This window comes from Camelus bactrianus, chromosome 5 (assembly GCF_048773025.1).
Source record: "Camelus bactrianus isolate YW-2024 breed Bactrian camel chromosome 5, ASM4877302v1, whole genome shotgun sequence".
Lineage (NCBI taxonomy): Eukaryota > Metazoa > Chordata > Mammalia > Artiodactyla > Camelidae > Camelus > Camelus bactrianus.
Genome location: NC_133543.1, coordinates 96,564,360 through 96,577,687, shown reverse-complemented (window position 1 = coordinate 96,577,687; position 13,328 = coordinate 96,564,360). Strand labels below are relative to the sequence as shown.

General features: G+C 41.0%; 1 protein-coding gene across 2 annotated transcripts in view; it reads left to right on the top strand.

The window, feature by feature from the left end:
- DNER (delta/notch like EGF repeat containing) overlaps positions 1-13,328 on the top strand; it is a 264,365-nt gene that overhangs the window by 227,323 nt on the left and 23,714 nt on the right. For both annotated transcript variants that reach the window (XM_074364443.1, XM_074364442.1), the window contains exons 9-10: positions 780-902; positions 10,052-10,165. In XM_074364443.1, coding sequence (XP_074220544.1) covers positions 780-902; positions 10,052-10,165 — 237 coding nt within the window. The remainder of the gene's footprint in view (positions 1-779; positions 903-10,051; positions 10,166-13,328) is intronic.

Genomic DNA, 13,328 nt, shown 5'->3' with positions numbered 1-13,328 from the left:
ACATGTTTTTGAAAGTTAGAAACAGCCTAACATTCGTGCGTGCATCTCAAAGAATGTTGTCTTCTTGTCCTTTAGAATAAACACCTGTTTTGCAAAAAGGAGAGCAGACGCCATCTTTGTTGAGCAATTGTTGGTTTCTCTTGCTTCATTGCTTTCATTATATTTTTAATAATTAAAAAGTTTAAGCACATTTAAAAATATTATGATTTAGATAATTGTCATTTTAAATAAACAAACAAAAAGACTGCACATTTCATCAGGAATTTCAGATAAACCTTTTTAGCTGAGTTTCTTTTCTGACTTGAAAAACAAAGGAAATCATTGATCCTTTTCTTCTTTGATAAAATTCTCTCTAGTTAGATATATTTTTCTAGTGGATTGGAGGGGATATGGGGTCCACATCCTTGAAAGGAGCTGCTCCTGCCATGCTGTAAGTCCTGTTTCTATTGCTGTCTCCTGTGACCACAGCAGATGCACTCAGTAACTCACGACTCCCAGTCCCCAGTACCATTGGACATGACATCATAATGGGACCGCCTGGTGGATCAATGAGGTCACTTCTTTTATACTTGGGATCATGAAAAGGGGTGATAAAAACAGATTGTTCATAACCTTCCTGGAAGTGCACATTTCAGTGTACCCCAAGAGACCCAGCTCCTTCAATCCCATCTGTCTGGGCTTTATTTTCCAGTGATACCCAGCTGCCTTCTTTGCAGGCTGGTCCAGTGTGGGTTTAAATGGTACCAGTTTGACCGCAGACCTTTGTCTCTGTCCCTCAGGCTACCATGGCCTCTACTGCGAGGAGGAATACAACGAGTGCCTCTCTGCCCCGTGCCTGAACGCTGCCACCTGCAGGGACCTCGTCAATGGCTACGAGTGCGTGTGCCTGGCGGAGTACAAAGGTGAGCATCCCCGGGCCGTCTGGTGCCAGATTGGCTCTGAATGACATCATGGATTTCTCAGCCTCTGATTGGAGCATGAAACTGTTTAGAATAAGAATCAAATGCTGGCAGTGGGATGATTTATGGGGCCGAGGAGAATAGTTTGCAAGTCTCAGGTTTCCTCTCTATGAACTGAAAAAAAAAATCTCTCTCCTGCCTTTCCTTCTTCTCGTATCCTCACTCTCTTCTCCGTCGAATGTGTAAAAAGCTGGCGATAGAAGGTGATTTTAAGCGGACTGTCAGACACAGTGGGAGGACACAGCCATGGGGGAGGAAGGTGTCTGCTCTGTGGCGCTTACTGGGCGAGGAGAGGATGCTGTGCTTTTTGGTGGAGGAGGCAGGTGGAGTCTCACATGTTGGCCAGAGAGTTAATTGTCATTAAATGAGTCATTAAACGGGAGGGAAATGTGAGTTCATTTGAGTGGACACGTGTCAAAGTCACTCTGGGGAAAGAGCCGACATGGAAGGAGTATTTACAATGTTCAGACCCTGTTCTAAGTCCTTATGTGCATGAACTAATGCAAAAGGCCTCACGGTAACCCAAGGGGCAGCGTGTTAGCCTTCGGGAGCCCGGCCAGCGTGGTCTGGAAAGCCCTTCCGTCTGCCTCCCCAGCAGGCTCATTGGTGTGACTTCACTGGAGCCCCGACCCCCTCAGATGGCACTAGGCCAGAGAGCCTGTTCCTAGGCCAAGACTTCAGGGCTGGGTTTAGATTTTTGTAATACTTCTGAGGACTCTATTTATAGCCATTTCACTTACCCTCTTGATCTCACCACCACTTACTTGATACCATCCATCTGCTGGTGACCTCATGTTGTAGCTGACCTTGCTTCTCTTTGGATGGACCCACGTTTATTTAGAGACCTTTCTGGTGAGCCTCGAGGTTCTGCAGGGCACACAGAGAAACTTAATCTAGGCCCTGGATGGAAGGGCTGAGGCTGGGCCAGGTCTTCGCTTTTGTTCAGCAGATCTGTTGCTTCTCATGGAATAGGATGTCCATTTAGATAGAGCTGAACTCCACCAGCTCCCACAAGGATGGATGTGCTGGCTTCACCACATGGATTTCAGTTCTAGGCTGATCAGGGCATTGAGAAATAGGCAGTCTGCTAAGTCGGGAAAGAAGAATAAAGGAGCAATGACTTAGGAGACCTAAGTAGTCATCCTGATAGTGCCACTAGCTTATAGAAGACTCTGGATGAACCTCTTCAATTGACCTGTCTTTATTTTGTCTGTTTAAAGAAAGGGCAGTCATGCTTATGAAGAGATTTTGAGATTCTTCAATGACAGAATTGATAGTGGTAGATATGCTTCAAAAATTTAAATTCTATTTAAATTTAAATAATGGAATCACTCTGCTGTACATCAGAAATTAATGCAATGTTATAAACAGATTATACTGCAATTAAAGAATTAATTCCAAGATTCTTTAGTTTATGATGGCTCTTATGAAGTCAATTTCTCCTTTATAAATGACAAAATTATTAATAAGGTATGCTCTGAATATGCCTCTTACGTTCCTGTCTTTGGTCATCCTTGGTCAAGTGATCATGACCAAGAAATAGAAAATGAAATTGTATATGATGACCCACTAGTGACTCCACAAATTCATGGACTGTGATCCCAGCCTTTTCACCTTCTTCCTCCATTTTTCTCAGTGGGTATTCCCAAATTTTGCCACTTCTCTCAAGCCCCATATTAAATCACTCAGTCGTAGACTGTAACTGGCTTTACTTCCATCTTCATGGAATGAAAGAGAGGTTATCATTTGCAAACATTTTCAAATTTATCGAATTTTCCACATCCCACAGCAGTGGTTCTCAAACTTGAGTATGCGTCAGAGTCTGCAGGTAGGCTTGTTAAAACGGTCAAGGAGGGAGAAAAATCTAGGAAGTAAAAACAAAATTGCAACAAAACCCAACAACTCTTAAGCACTCAAGAGGGAAAGTGAAAAAATAATATATACTACTCAAAATTAAGTTTCGATCTGGAAAAGCAAAAGGTGAAATTATGTTGTGATAGAGGTAAAAATATGAGGAAATGGAAACTGAGTGAAAAGACACAAAATGTGGAGAAAAGATCCAAGAGATACGTTTCATCCAAATGATGGACGGCGGGGAAGAGAAAGGAACACGTGGAAATAAAATCAGGATCAACTAGCTACTAGAAGGAGAAGTCTATGAGATGAAGATTGAAGTTTTCAAGTAGAATGGGCTTACAGAAGGCCAGGGGACTGAAGAAGGAGAGGAGACACAGTCTGAGATTTCCTGGTAGAATTTCCAAATTCTAGCAAGAATGTAGAGAATATTTTTTACAAGATTCTTTTTTTAAAATTAGATTTATTTATTTATCTTTTTTTTTTTAATGGAGATACTGGGGATTGAACCTAGGACCTTGTACATGCTGAACACACACTCAACCACTGGGCTATACCCTCCCCCTTAACGAGATTCTTCATAGAGAGTTCAGGTTATACACAAAAGAAAGAATCCAATCAGCACTGAATTGCTCTTCTCTGTAATGAAGCTGAACAACAGTGAAGAGTGCTTTAGACTTTTCAGTGAACAGCTCTGGTAGTTAAAGCTTCATTTGTATTGAAGAGCTAAAGAAAGGCACTTTGTGCATTTAAGGATACAGGAAACATAACACCATGTGCCCTCTCTAGGAAAGTTATTTTATAAAGTATTTTCGTCAAATTGGAACTAAATCAGAACAAAAATAGCCAGATAGGGGAAGGTAGAGAAGAGGATGGAGAGGGTTGAGCAGGTGTCTTTAAATGCAGGGATAAACCTAAATAGATGATATTAATGTGGTTGTGAATGCTAATTTAATGGTGAAGAAAACTATCTTGAAAAAGTAGGCATATTTACTGTTTTAATGATCATTGCTGCACAGTGAATTATTGTAAGGTAGGGACTTGAAGCAACGTCTTTTTATTGTCTAACAGCTTCCTAGGTCCAGGCATAGATAATGGATTCCCTGGTCAAGGTCTGGAATCCAAGGCTGGAATCAAGGTGTTGGCTGGACTGAGCTCTCACCTGAGGCTCAAATAGGGAAGAATCAGCTTCCAAGTCTCCCCAAGTTGTTGATGGAATTCGTATCCTTGTGGCTGTAGAATTCTTGACAGTCTACTTCTTGAAACCCAGCAATGATGAGAGAGCACCTCTTACTTCAGGAGAGACTTGAACCCTTTAAAGGTCTCACCTGGTTAGGTCAGGCCCACCTACAGTTAACTCAAAGTCAACTGATTAGAGACTTTAACTGCATCTTCAAAATCTCTTAAACTTTGCTAAAGGCTGTTGGTTAGAAGCTCACACTCAGTGGGAGGGAATTATACAAGGGAGTGACTCATTGCGAGTCACCCTAAGGTATGCCATTATATTTGTTCTTAAGGAAAAATTTAAATGATCAAACTTAAATTTCATGTTATTTTAACCAAACCCATGAGTTGGAGGGTATGGGAAGGATTGGAAGGCATACAAGTGTATTAAAGATCTCATCCCAGTGGGCAGGTAAAGTGATTGTTTCATTTTGATATATACCTATAGAGAGCTTTACGTTAGGGTTTAAATAAGACTGCTGAAAATGGGAGTGTAAACTCTAGCAAAGTAGCAATAAGTGATAGAACTTCTAAACTAAGAGTGATGGGCAGACGTTGAGAGGTAGGGTAGAAGGGATTAACCCTCCCATCCAGAGGAAGAGTGAGGGAGGGGAGGAGAGCCGTCACAAGATTTGGAATTTCTGGTGACAAACGTTAGAAGGAAAATACTCCAATTTTTAATTATGAAAATAATGTAGCAACAACAATAAAAATTTAGAGATAAGAAAATTTGATAGCTCACAGCTGTACAACAGACTGTAAGAGCAATCATAATCTGTATTATTTCCATTTTCTTTTAATATCCATGTTTGTATAGTTACAATTGATTATACCTGCCAGTCTGTATCATTCTTCTCATACTTAACATTATTTATGTTTGGTTTAGATATTGTTAGAAACTTTTAGTTCAATTTTAAATGGCTATGTAATGTTCCCATGGGGTAACATTTACGCATTCCTTTGTTGTATCTGATGTGAGGCCACTATAAATAATTCTGGAATGAACACCTTTATTCATATAATTTTCATAGTTTCTGGATTTTGGGGGGTGGGTAGAGTCTCAGAAAGAAGATCATTGGGTTATGAGTTTCATCACATTGTACCTAATTTTTCATTTTTAAAGTCTGCCGAAATTTATAATTGAAAAGATGAAAACTTTTTCTTTGTTGGCTAGAATTATTTCCTCTGTGTAACCAGTGAACAAGAATTTCTGGGTATTTTGTGTACGTGGTTCTTCTCAAGTACTGTGATAGACAGAAAAATGGATAAGTCAGGATTTCTTCTTTTATCAGGCTCTTACTTAACCAGAAGAGCAGACTGAGACTGGCCCACACAAGGAATCATGAGGTTGGGATGTCAATTGTAATTTCTGAAGTGACTTGGAGAGGTTGAGCTCTGCAAGGTTGAAATCCTGGGAAAGTTTTCACAGAGGAAAGCAGTTTGAGTAAAATAAGGTGATGTCTTAGAGTAAATATGAAGTTCAAAGAACACTTTGGGTTAATTTTCTTTACCTGACTTAATTTTCCTGGAGGTAAAATAATGGCCTTTCAGTCTTCAAAACATTAATTACGACCAAATTGTGATGACAACAAAGATTTACAATTGGCACAAGACTCTTTGAATTTTTGCTCATTTTAATTCTAAAATTGACTTCTCTAAAGAGCCCCGTTGGAATAAAGATCTTTTCAGAAACATAGCCCCTCTATCCCTTAATATGAAAAGTATGAATTTTTATTAGTTTTGACTGAATTACAGTTTATTTTTGCCTGAGACTAAACAGCAGTTTCGTCATAGTGCGTGTCCCATCCTTTGCCAACGGGTGATGCGTGTGTCATTCCCCAGACTTGGTTTGAAGTGCGGACCTGGTTTTTCCTGACAAAATAGGGTGTTTCTGAGGCAGATTTGGAATGGCTTCTCAGTCTGCTGGCAATCCTACCTGTGTGTCAGCCAAAGTACACAGCCTGTCGCCCCTCCTGAAAGGACAGGATTCTGGTGATACACCATCATTTCTTCCACGCGGTGAGATATGGCTCTGCTCTAAAGGACCTCAGACAGCTGTGGGGGATCAGACAGGAGAACAGATAAGTTATGATTTAACACCATAAACTCTGCCATGATGGGAATCCCAATGTGTTCTCAACGCACGGCGGCAGAATGGAGTTCTCTTAGGAAGGTCAGTTTCAACTTTCAGAGAAAGAACATCAGATGGTTTGGCAGAAAGAACATCCCAGGGGCAGAGCAGGTTGGGGGAGAGGGCAAAAGAAGAAAGGACACAGGATGCCCAACACTCAGAATTGGGATGCAGACAGGTGGAGCCCAGGGGGCCCAAGGAGGAGAGTCGGCATGGGCGCTCCCTCGGCACCTCAGTGGTGTTCACGGCTGTCTCTTCTCTACATTTCAGACTTCTAGCTCAGAGCTGTTCAGTTCTAATCAGCAAGCTGAGCAACATGACAAATATATTTTTTTACAAAGGGATTAGCAAGGCTTAGCGTATAGACACATGAGTAAGCAAAGTGCTCACTGGGGACTTTCGAGCCCACCTTGCTTCATAGTCACCGTGTTGCTGGGAAGATTAGCTTTGGACCGCTCTTGCTGCCAGAAACCTCTCAATGAATCTCAAGTGGCTGAATGTCCTATCTTTTGAAAAAGAGAAATAACAAAGGATAAAATTATTGCTCTGAAAACATCCAAAAGATTGAAATGGCTTATTATCTTGGGTGTTTTCATCAAATCTGTCTTACTGAAGGCTTTTTAGGTTAAGATGCTTACATACTTAGCCTAGAATGTGCTTTTCAGCCTTATTGGAAGAATATGGTAATTTGTGTGCTAGTGTATTAGTTATGCTAATATTGTAAAGTTAGGTTGGTAAATGTATTATTAGAAACCCAGGAAAGATCTTCCTTGATTACTTTTACTTTAGGTCCAATAGATTTTTTTTTTCCCCAGACATCTCTGAACCTTGGTTGTGGCTGTGTTTCCCATTACAAATTGAAAGTCTTTTTTGTCACCTGGTTCCCATCAATCAGCCTCCTGGGAACTTGTAAATATGCAAATCCTTTTGATTTTTTTATTTTAACACCTTTATTATAGTATGATTCCTGTATAATAAGCTACACATATTTCAAGTGTACAATTTGATGAATTTTGATAGGTGTATACACCCATGAAACCACTACCACAATCAAGATAGCTAGCATTTCCATCACTCCCTAAAGGCGCAAATTTCAAATTACCAATTTATCCTTTCCCACCCCGCTTTACCACCTGATAAACATGTTTGTTCTCTATGTCTTTGAGTCTGTTTCTGTTTTTTATGAGTTCATTTGTGTCCTTTTTCTTTTAGATTCCACATATAAGCAATATCATATGGCATTTTTCTTTCTCTTTCTAGCTTACTTCACTTAGAGTGACATTCTCCAGGTCCATCAGTGTTGCTGCAAATGGCATTATTTTATCCTTTTTTAAGGCTGAATAGTATTCCATTGTGTGTATGTATGTGTGTGTATATATACCACATGTCTTTATCCAGTTATCTGTCGATGGACATTTGGGTTGTTTCCACATCTTGGCTATTGTAAATAGTGCTGCTGTGAACATTGGGGTACAAGTGAATCCTTGTTTTTTTGATAAACGCTTTGAAGCTGAAGAGGCTCTTTTACATTGTATTCTTTCAGATCAGCCTGTGCTACATGGGAATCAGTGGGAAAATGGAAACAGAGACTTCTGGGTGAAGAGGCTATGCACACTCCAGTGAAGAACAATGACCAGTTTATGCAAATAATTACTTTAATCTTCGAATGAGTTTGAGCTTGAATATTACCCTGAGTCCTGGGTGTGTTAAGGCTGTTGAGTCCTGGAGGCTCCATCAAGTCATGGAGACAGAGAGAGCCAGGACATGGCTTGGGGCAGGGAGCGCCTCCCACCAGGCATGAGGCAGGGGCGTTGCAGGGGGTGGTCAACTGGGGAGACGTAAAGCGAAGATCTGAAGGCCACTTAAGAAAAGTATCTGGCAGAATACTGTTTGTAGGTTGGCTATGAAGGGCAAAGAATAAAAAGAAATGAAAACCCATCCGCTGTAAAATGCTTTAGCAGGCTCAGCTAAATCACTGGTGTCACTACAGATGGCTAGTTCTGTTTCTATCTTCTCTTGCATTTTTCCCCTCCTTTTGAGCATTGAAAATTGAAAAAGAAAGGAGAGAACAAAAAAATCCCAGCAAGAATCATTTCAGTGACAAAAGGGTGAGTCACCGTGTGTGGCAGTCCTTTGGACAATTGAGTGAAGTCAGGAGGTGGAAATTAAGTAAATACCATCCTGTTCTTATTTACTTTATGCTTATTTTTTCTGGAGGCTGTCGGAAAGGGAGAGCTTATCATTAAATATGTTCTTACACAGAACGTAATTTATCTTTTTCTCCAAAGGGTGGGAGATGAGAGAGAGACATTAGTTTATTCATCCTTCTCAACACTCCACTGAAACACCACCAGAAATCCAAATCCTTTCGAATAGCATTGGATTTTTAAAGGTTTTGTTTGAATAAAATTATAAAATAATATGTAATTATTGTGAAAAAAATTCCAACAATATAGAAATACATAATGTGACATTCAAAGTAATTCATTCTCCTTTAGGTCCCACTTCAGACATTTGCAAACACACATGCACATGTAGACTATTTTTTACACCAATGGGAACTATTTTTGCTATAAAATATTCTTTAATACCTCTTTTTCATTGAATGGGCACGGAGCTCCATGGAATGTTGTCTGAGCTCTGTCTCAGGGAAATACTCAGCAAGCAGACTCACATTCAAGTGGCCAGCATCCTCAGATCCCAGCTCCCTCCCTGCCAAACTGGTGACCTTGCGTCTGGGTATTTGTCTCATGGTGTTGGTGCGAGGATCAGTGAGACATAAGGCACTGCACAAGGGCGTGGAGCATAGTAGGTGATGTGCACAACACGTTACTTTAGCATGTGGTGAACTGATGTGGTCTTTGAGAATGGAGTCTAGGGACAAACGGTTCCTTCTCTCCCCTGCAGTTTTCCAAGGTACAACTGGGGCTTGTTTAAATATCTGACTGCAAATCTTCACCTTCAGGATGCTGCTTATCAATTATATTGATATTTTATCTAGGCTATCTGGCTATTTTCTGTTTCTTTTGGAGACTTAGAAAGCATTTGTCCCTAGAGAAGATGTGGTGTTTATATACAATGGAATACTGCTAAGCCATAAAAAGGAATGAAATAATGCCGTTCGCAGCAACATGGATGGACCTAGAGATTATCATACTAAGTGAAGGAAGTCAGACAGAGAAAGTCAAACACCATATGGTATCACTTATATGTGGAATCAAAAATATGACAGGATGAGCTTATTTATGAAACAGAAGTAGACCCACAGACATAGAAAACAAGCTTATGGTTACCAAAGGGAAAAGTGAGTAGGGGAGGGACAAATTAGGAGTTTGGAATTAGCAGGTACAAAGTATTTAACTATATATAAAATAGATCAACCAAAAGGTCCTACTGTGTAGCACAGGGAGCTATAGTCAATATCCTGTAATAAACCATAATGGAAATATGAAAAGAATATATACATATATAACTGAATCACTTTGCTGTATGCCAGAAACTAACACAGCATTATAAATCAACTATACTTCAGTTGAAAAAAAAGAAAGCATTTATCACTGATACATTTTATTTTTCAGAATTTTAACTTTCTGTTCCCCAGGCTTTGGGGTGTGTAATCAGAGAAGTACACAAAAGACTTTATGGTGGGACCTGTGAGCAGGTGCTGAATTTGTTATTTTCTCATAAGATGTGTTTTTGCAACAATCTAAACTCAAGGGTGGGCATGTGGACACGCACACTCGTGCACACACATGCATACACACACCCCCTCTGGGAATCAGCCTCCACACTGTTAAAGGCTGTTCAAACATCATCCTTTCAAGGGCCCTGGGAGCTGGAGATTTCCTAACGAGTCACCCCTTTTGTGTCTGTTTCTTGGCAGGAATCCACTGTGAAGCCTACAAGGACCCCTGTGCTAACATCAGCTGTCTGAATGGAGGCACGTGTGACAGTGACGGCCTCAATGGCACGTGTGTCTGCACGCCAGGATTTACAGGCAAGTGATCTGGGCACTGTTTTCAAATTTACTGCAAGACCCCTGAGATTGTGGCTGTTAAAAAGCCCAGACACCTCTATGCATACGTTATTGCAAAATCTGAATCCCATTGCAAAATGTAAAAGTAGGCATTGCTTGGATGATCTGTTTTAAAACAGCCTACTGTGCTGTCATTAAGTGAGGCTCTTCTGAAATCAGCATTTGGTACAGACACTTGCCAAGACTACCACTGCTGTACGTTTCCAGAGCTGTAGCTTTGAAACATGAGAGATGAGCCCTGACACGAACACCTGAAACATTTCAGTGCTGACGGAAGCAGGAAGGAGAGAGGAAGGATCAAATACGTCTTCCACAGAAATTGCATTTATTTTTATTGGAAGATACAGCAGTGACTGGATTTTAATAATAGAGAGGTGGTGGTGGTGGTGGGAAGTAAGAGACAGATGCTCTCAGTTCAGGGCTGAATTATTAGTGAAGACAAGGACAGGACAGGTGTGGGGAGGGAGAAGGGATGGGGGCAGAAAACTGCCTGATGGCAACGCAGGCAGGGAGGACAGGGTTGGTTCAAGAGGAGCCTTGGTGGCCCCGGGGCTCTGAGTGGGAAGAGTCACTTCTAGACTAGGGGATCCTTCTTAGCAAGGGCTCCTTCAAAGTCGCCACCCACAAGGGTTTCAGGGAGTTTTTGAATCCCCCAAAATAGATGTGAAGTGTTGTATGTACATGTACCTGCTGAGGGAAGGCTCTCAGATTATCATCAGATTCTCAAAAGGAATTATGAACCACTGGGGCAGAGAAGGTTTCATTCTTTTCTTTTCCAGTCAAACCCAGGAGTCCGGAGCTGCAGAGTGTAAGTCAGGTCTCTGTTTTCAGCACTTTTTCAACCCACAAAAGCGTCAGGGTCAATCTGGTTACAGGTTGGGAAGCTTGACATGTAAGGTGCCCGATAGAAGAGGGCGGCACTGAAGTTGCAGGGAAACGTTGTCATTGGCTGGAGGGCACCTTGCGTGCTCAGCCCTCCCCCGCTAAGCCCCTGTGGCCACCTCCCCAGCCCTGGAGCGTTCCCCAGAGCCTGGTCCTCAGTGCACCCCTAGGGAGCCTCATTTGTGCTTCTGGGGAAGATGCCAGCACTCAAGACGTAGGAGAAGCAACTTCTGATCTTCCTTCGATTTATCTGTGTCACATCCTGCATCTTCCTTTTGGGTTTTCCTGGGACAGAGAAGTGAGCTCACTCCAGAAAATGATTTTCAGACGGTTTTGTTTATTCTGCCTGGCTTATAAACACGCACAGCCATTTATACTCATCAATGGATGCAAAAATAATACTGAGGAAGTATCCTGTTTTTTTATTTTTTTCTCAGACATTTATATCCCACAGACAATAAAAAGCATGGAAGAAAAATGAGAAAATATAGAGTTATAGGAAAAAACCCACCCTTTAAAACTGCACTACTAGGAGAAAGCATTGTTAAAATTTGGATACATTTATCCAGGGATTTTCCTGAAGATCTGTGTGTGTATAATATGTAGTGTGTAGTGTAAATCCATGTACTTGAACATAAGAAGAACCATGCTGCTCATACTATATTGAAATCTACTTTTCACTTAAAAATATATGTATATCATAAAGCATTAAGTAATGTGCTTTTGTTTTATTGTTTTTACTGGTTACCCTGTCATCCATTATATGATATGTCATGATTTTTTTAAAAAATCCATCTTCAGTTCAACTTTTGGAGAGTTGGGAACTTTCTCCTATTATAAACAACATCGCAGCGAATGTTCTCACTTGTGCTTCTTTGTGAATATGTATGATTATTTCTTTGAGCTTATTTCCATATTGTGCTCCAGGAAGAAACCTAGGGCCGGTATTCACTCCTACCCAGGGTAGCCTGGAGCTTTTATTCCCTTCTCTTCACACAAATACTGAGAATTGTCCCTCTGGTGGCTCCACATTGCTATTTAAGTATTGTTTTAATTTCTAAGTCTTTGACTCCCAGTGAGATTAAATACTTTAAAAATATGTTTATAGTCATTTGTATTTCTTCTCAAACAACTCCCTATTCCTAGCCTCTGTTTGATTTTCTACCAGACCATTCACATTAATCTTTATTCTTGATTTGAAATAGTCCTTTATATTAAGTATATTGTACTTGATCTGCTTTAGGTTGTAAAATTTTTCTAATCTCATTTGCCTTTTAAATATATATAAAGTATTTTGGTTTTTTCCTGTGTATTCTATTTTAGTTTTATTAAATTACATCTTAATATTTTCTTTTGATTTTTTGTTTCATGCCAGAAAGACTCTACATATCAAGAATTTATAAATATACTCCTATATTATTCTAATTACATACCTACTCAGCATTCCTCTCGGATGTCCCTCGAAGACCCCTCATAGATTTTCTTCTCCTTTCTTCCTTTAAGTATTTGCTGGCTCGTTAAACGGTGTTACTACCACCTACATTGTTCTGGACGGAAACTGAGAGATCACTTTGCGGCCCTCCCCTTCTCCCGCCTTACCTGCGTCCAGCTGCCCAGGAGGCCTAGAAACCTCTGGACCCTTTCACTTCTTCCTGGAGCCCACACCTCCGCCTGCCCTAGAGCAGGGTCTCCCCACCCCCATTCCCCTTCACCCCTAAACATTCCCCACTCCGAAGAGACCTTTACAATGAAGATCTAATCTTATCCCTCCCTGCTTAAAATCACCTACTGGCATTTCATTGTCTTTAAGAAAAAGGTCAAAGCTCTTAACTTGGGAGCTCTTAACTCAAGACCTGGGAGGTCGGGCCCCATCCAGCGTTTCCAGCTTGTCCTGGGCGCCCCCTGGCCTGCTGGATTCCTGAACACCCACGTCAGACTCTGCTCAGTCACGTTCTTCCTCTCTCTCCCCTGCCTCCCAGTCCCCTCCGCCTTCCTCTCCTCCCACAGATGCACTCCAGCTGGGAAGTCCACCCCTAGGTGTTTCCTCATGGGGCTCACCCTGATCACAGGGAGCAGTCGGGCTCTACCGGCTTCAAACATCAGTCTAACTTGTCTTTGAAAACAACAAATGCCTATTTCTATTCAGCCCTGGTAATTTTTCAAGCTGTAGAGGACCACAGAATATTTCCTAAAGTTGTTTGGAGAGTTGTACTATTAATGTGTTTTACAGAACACTGGTCCC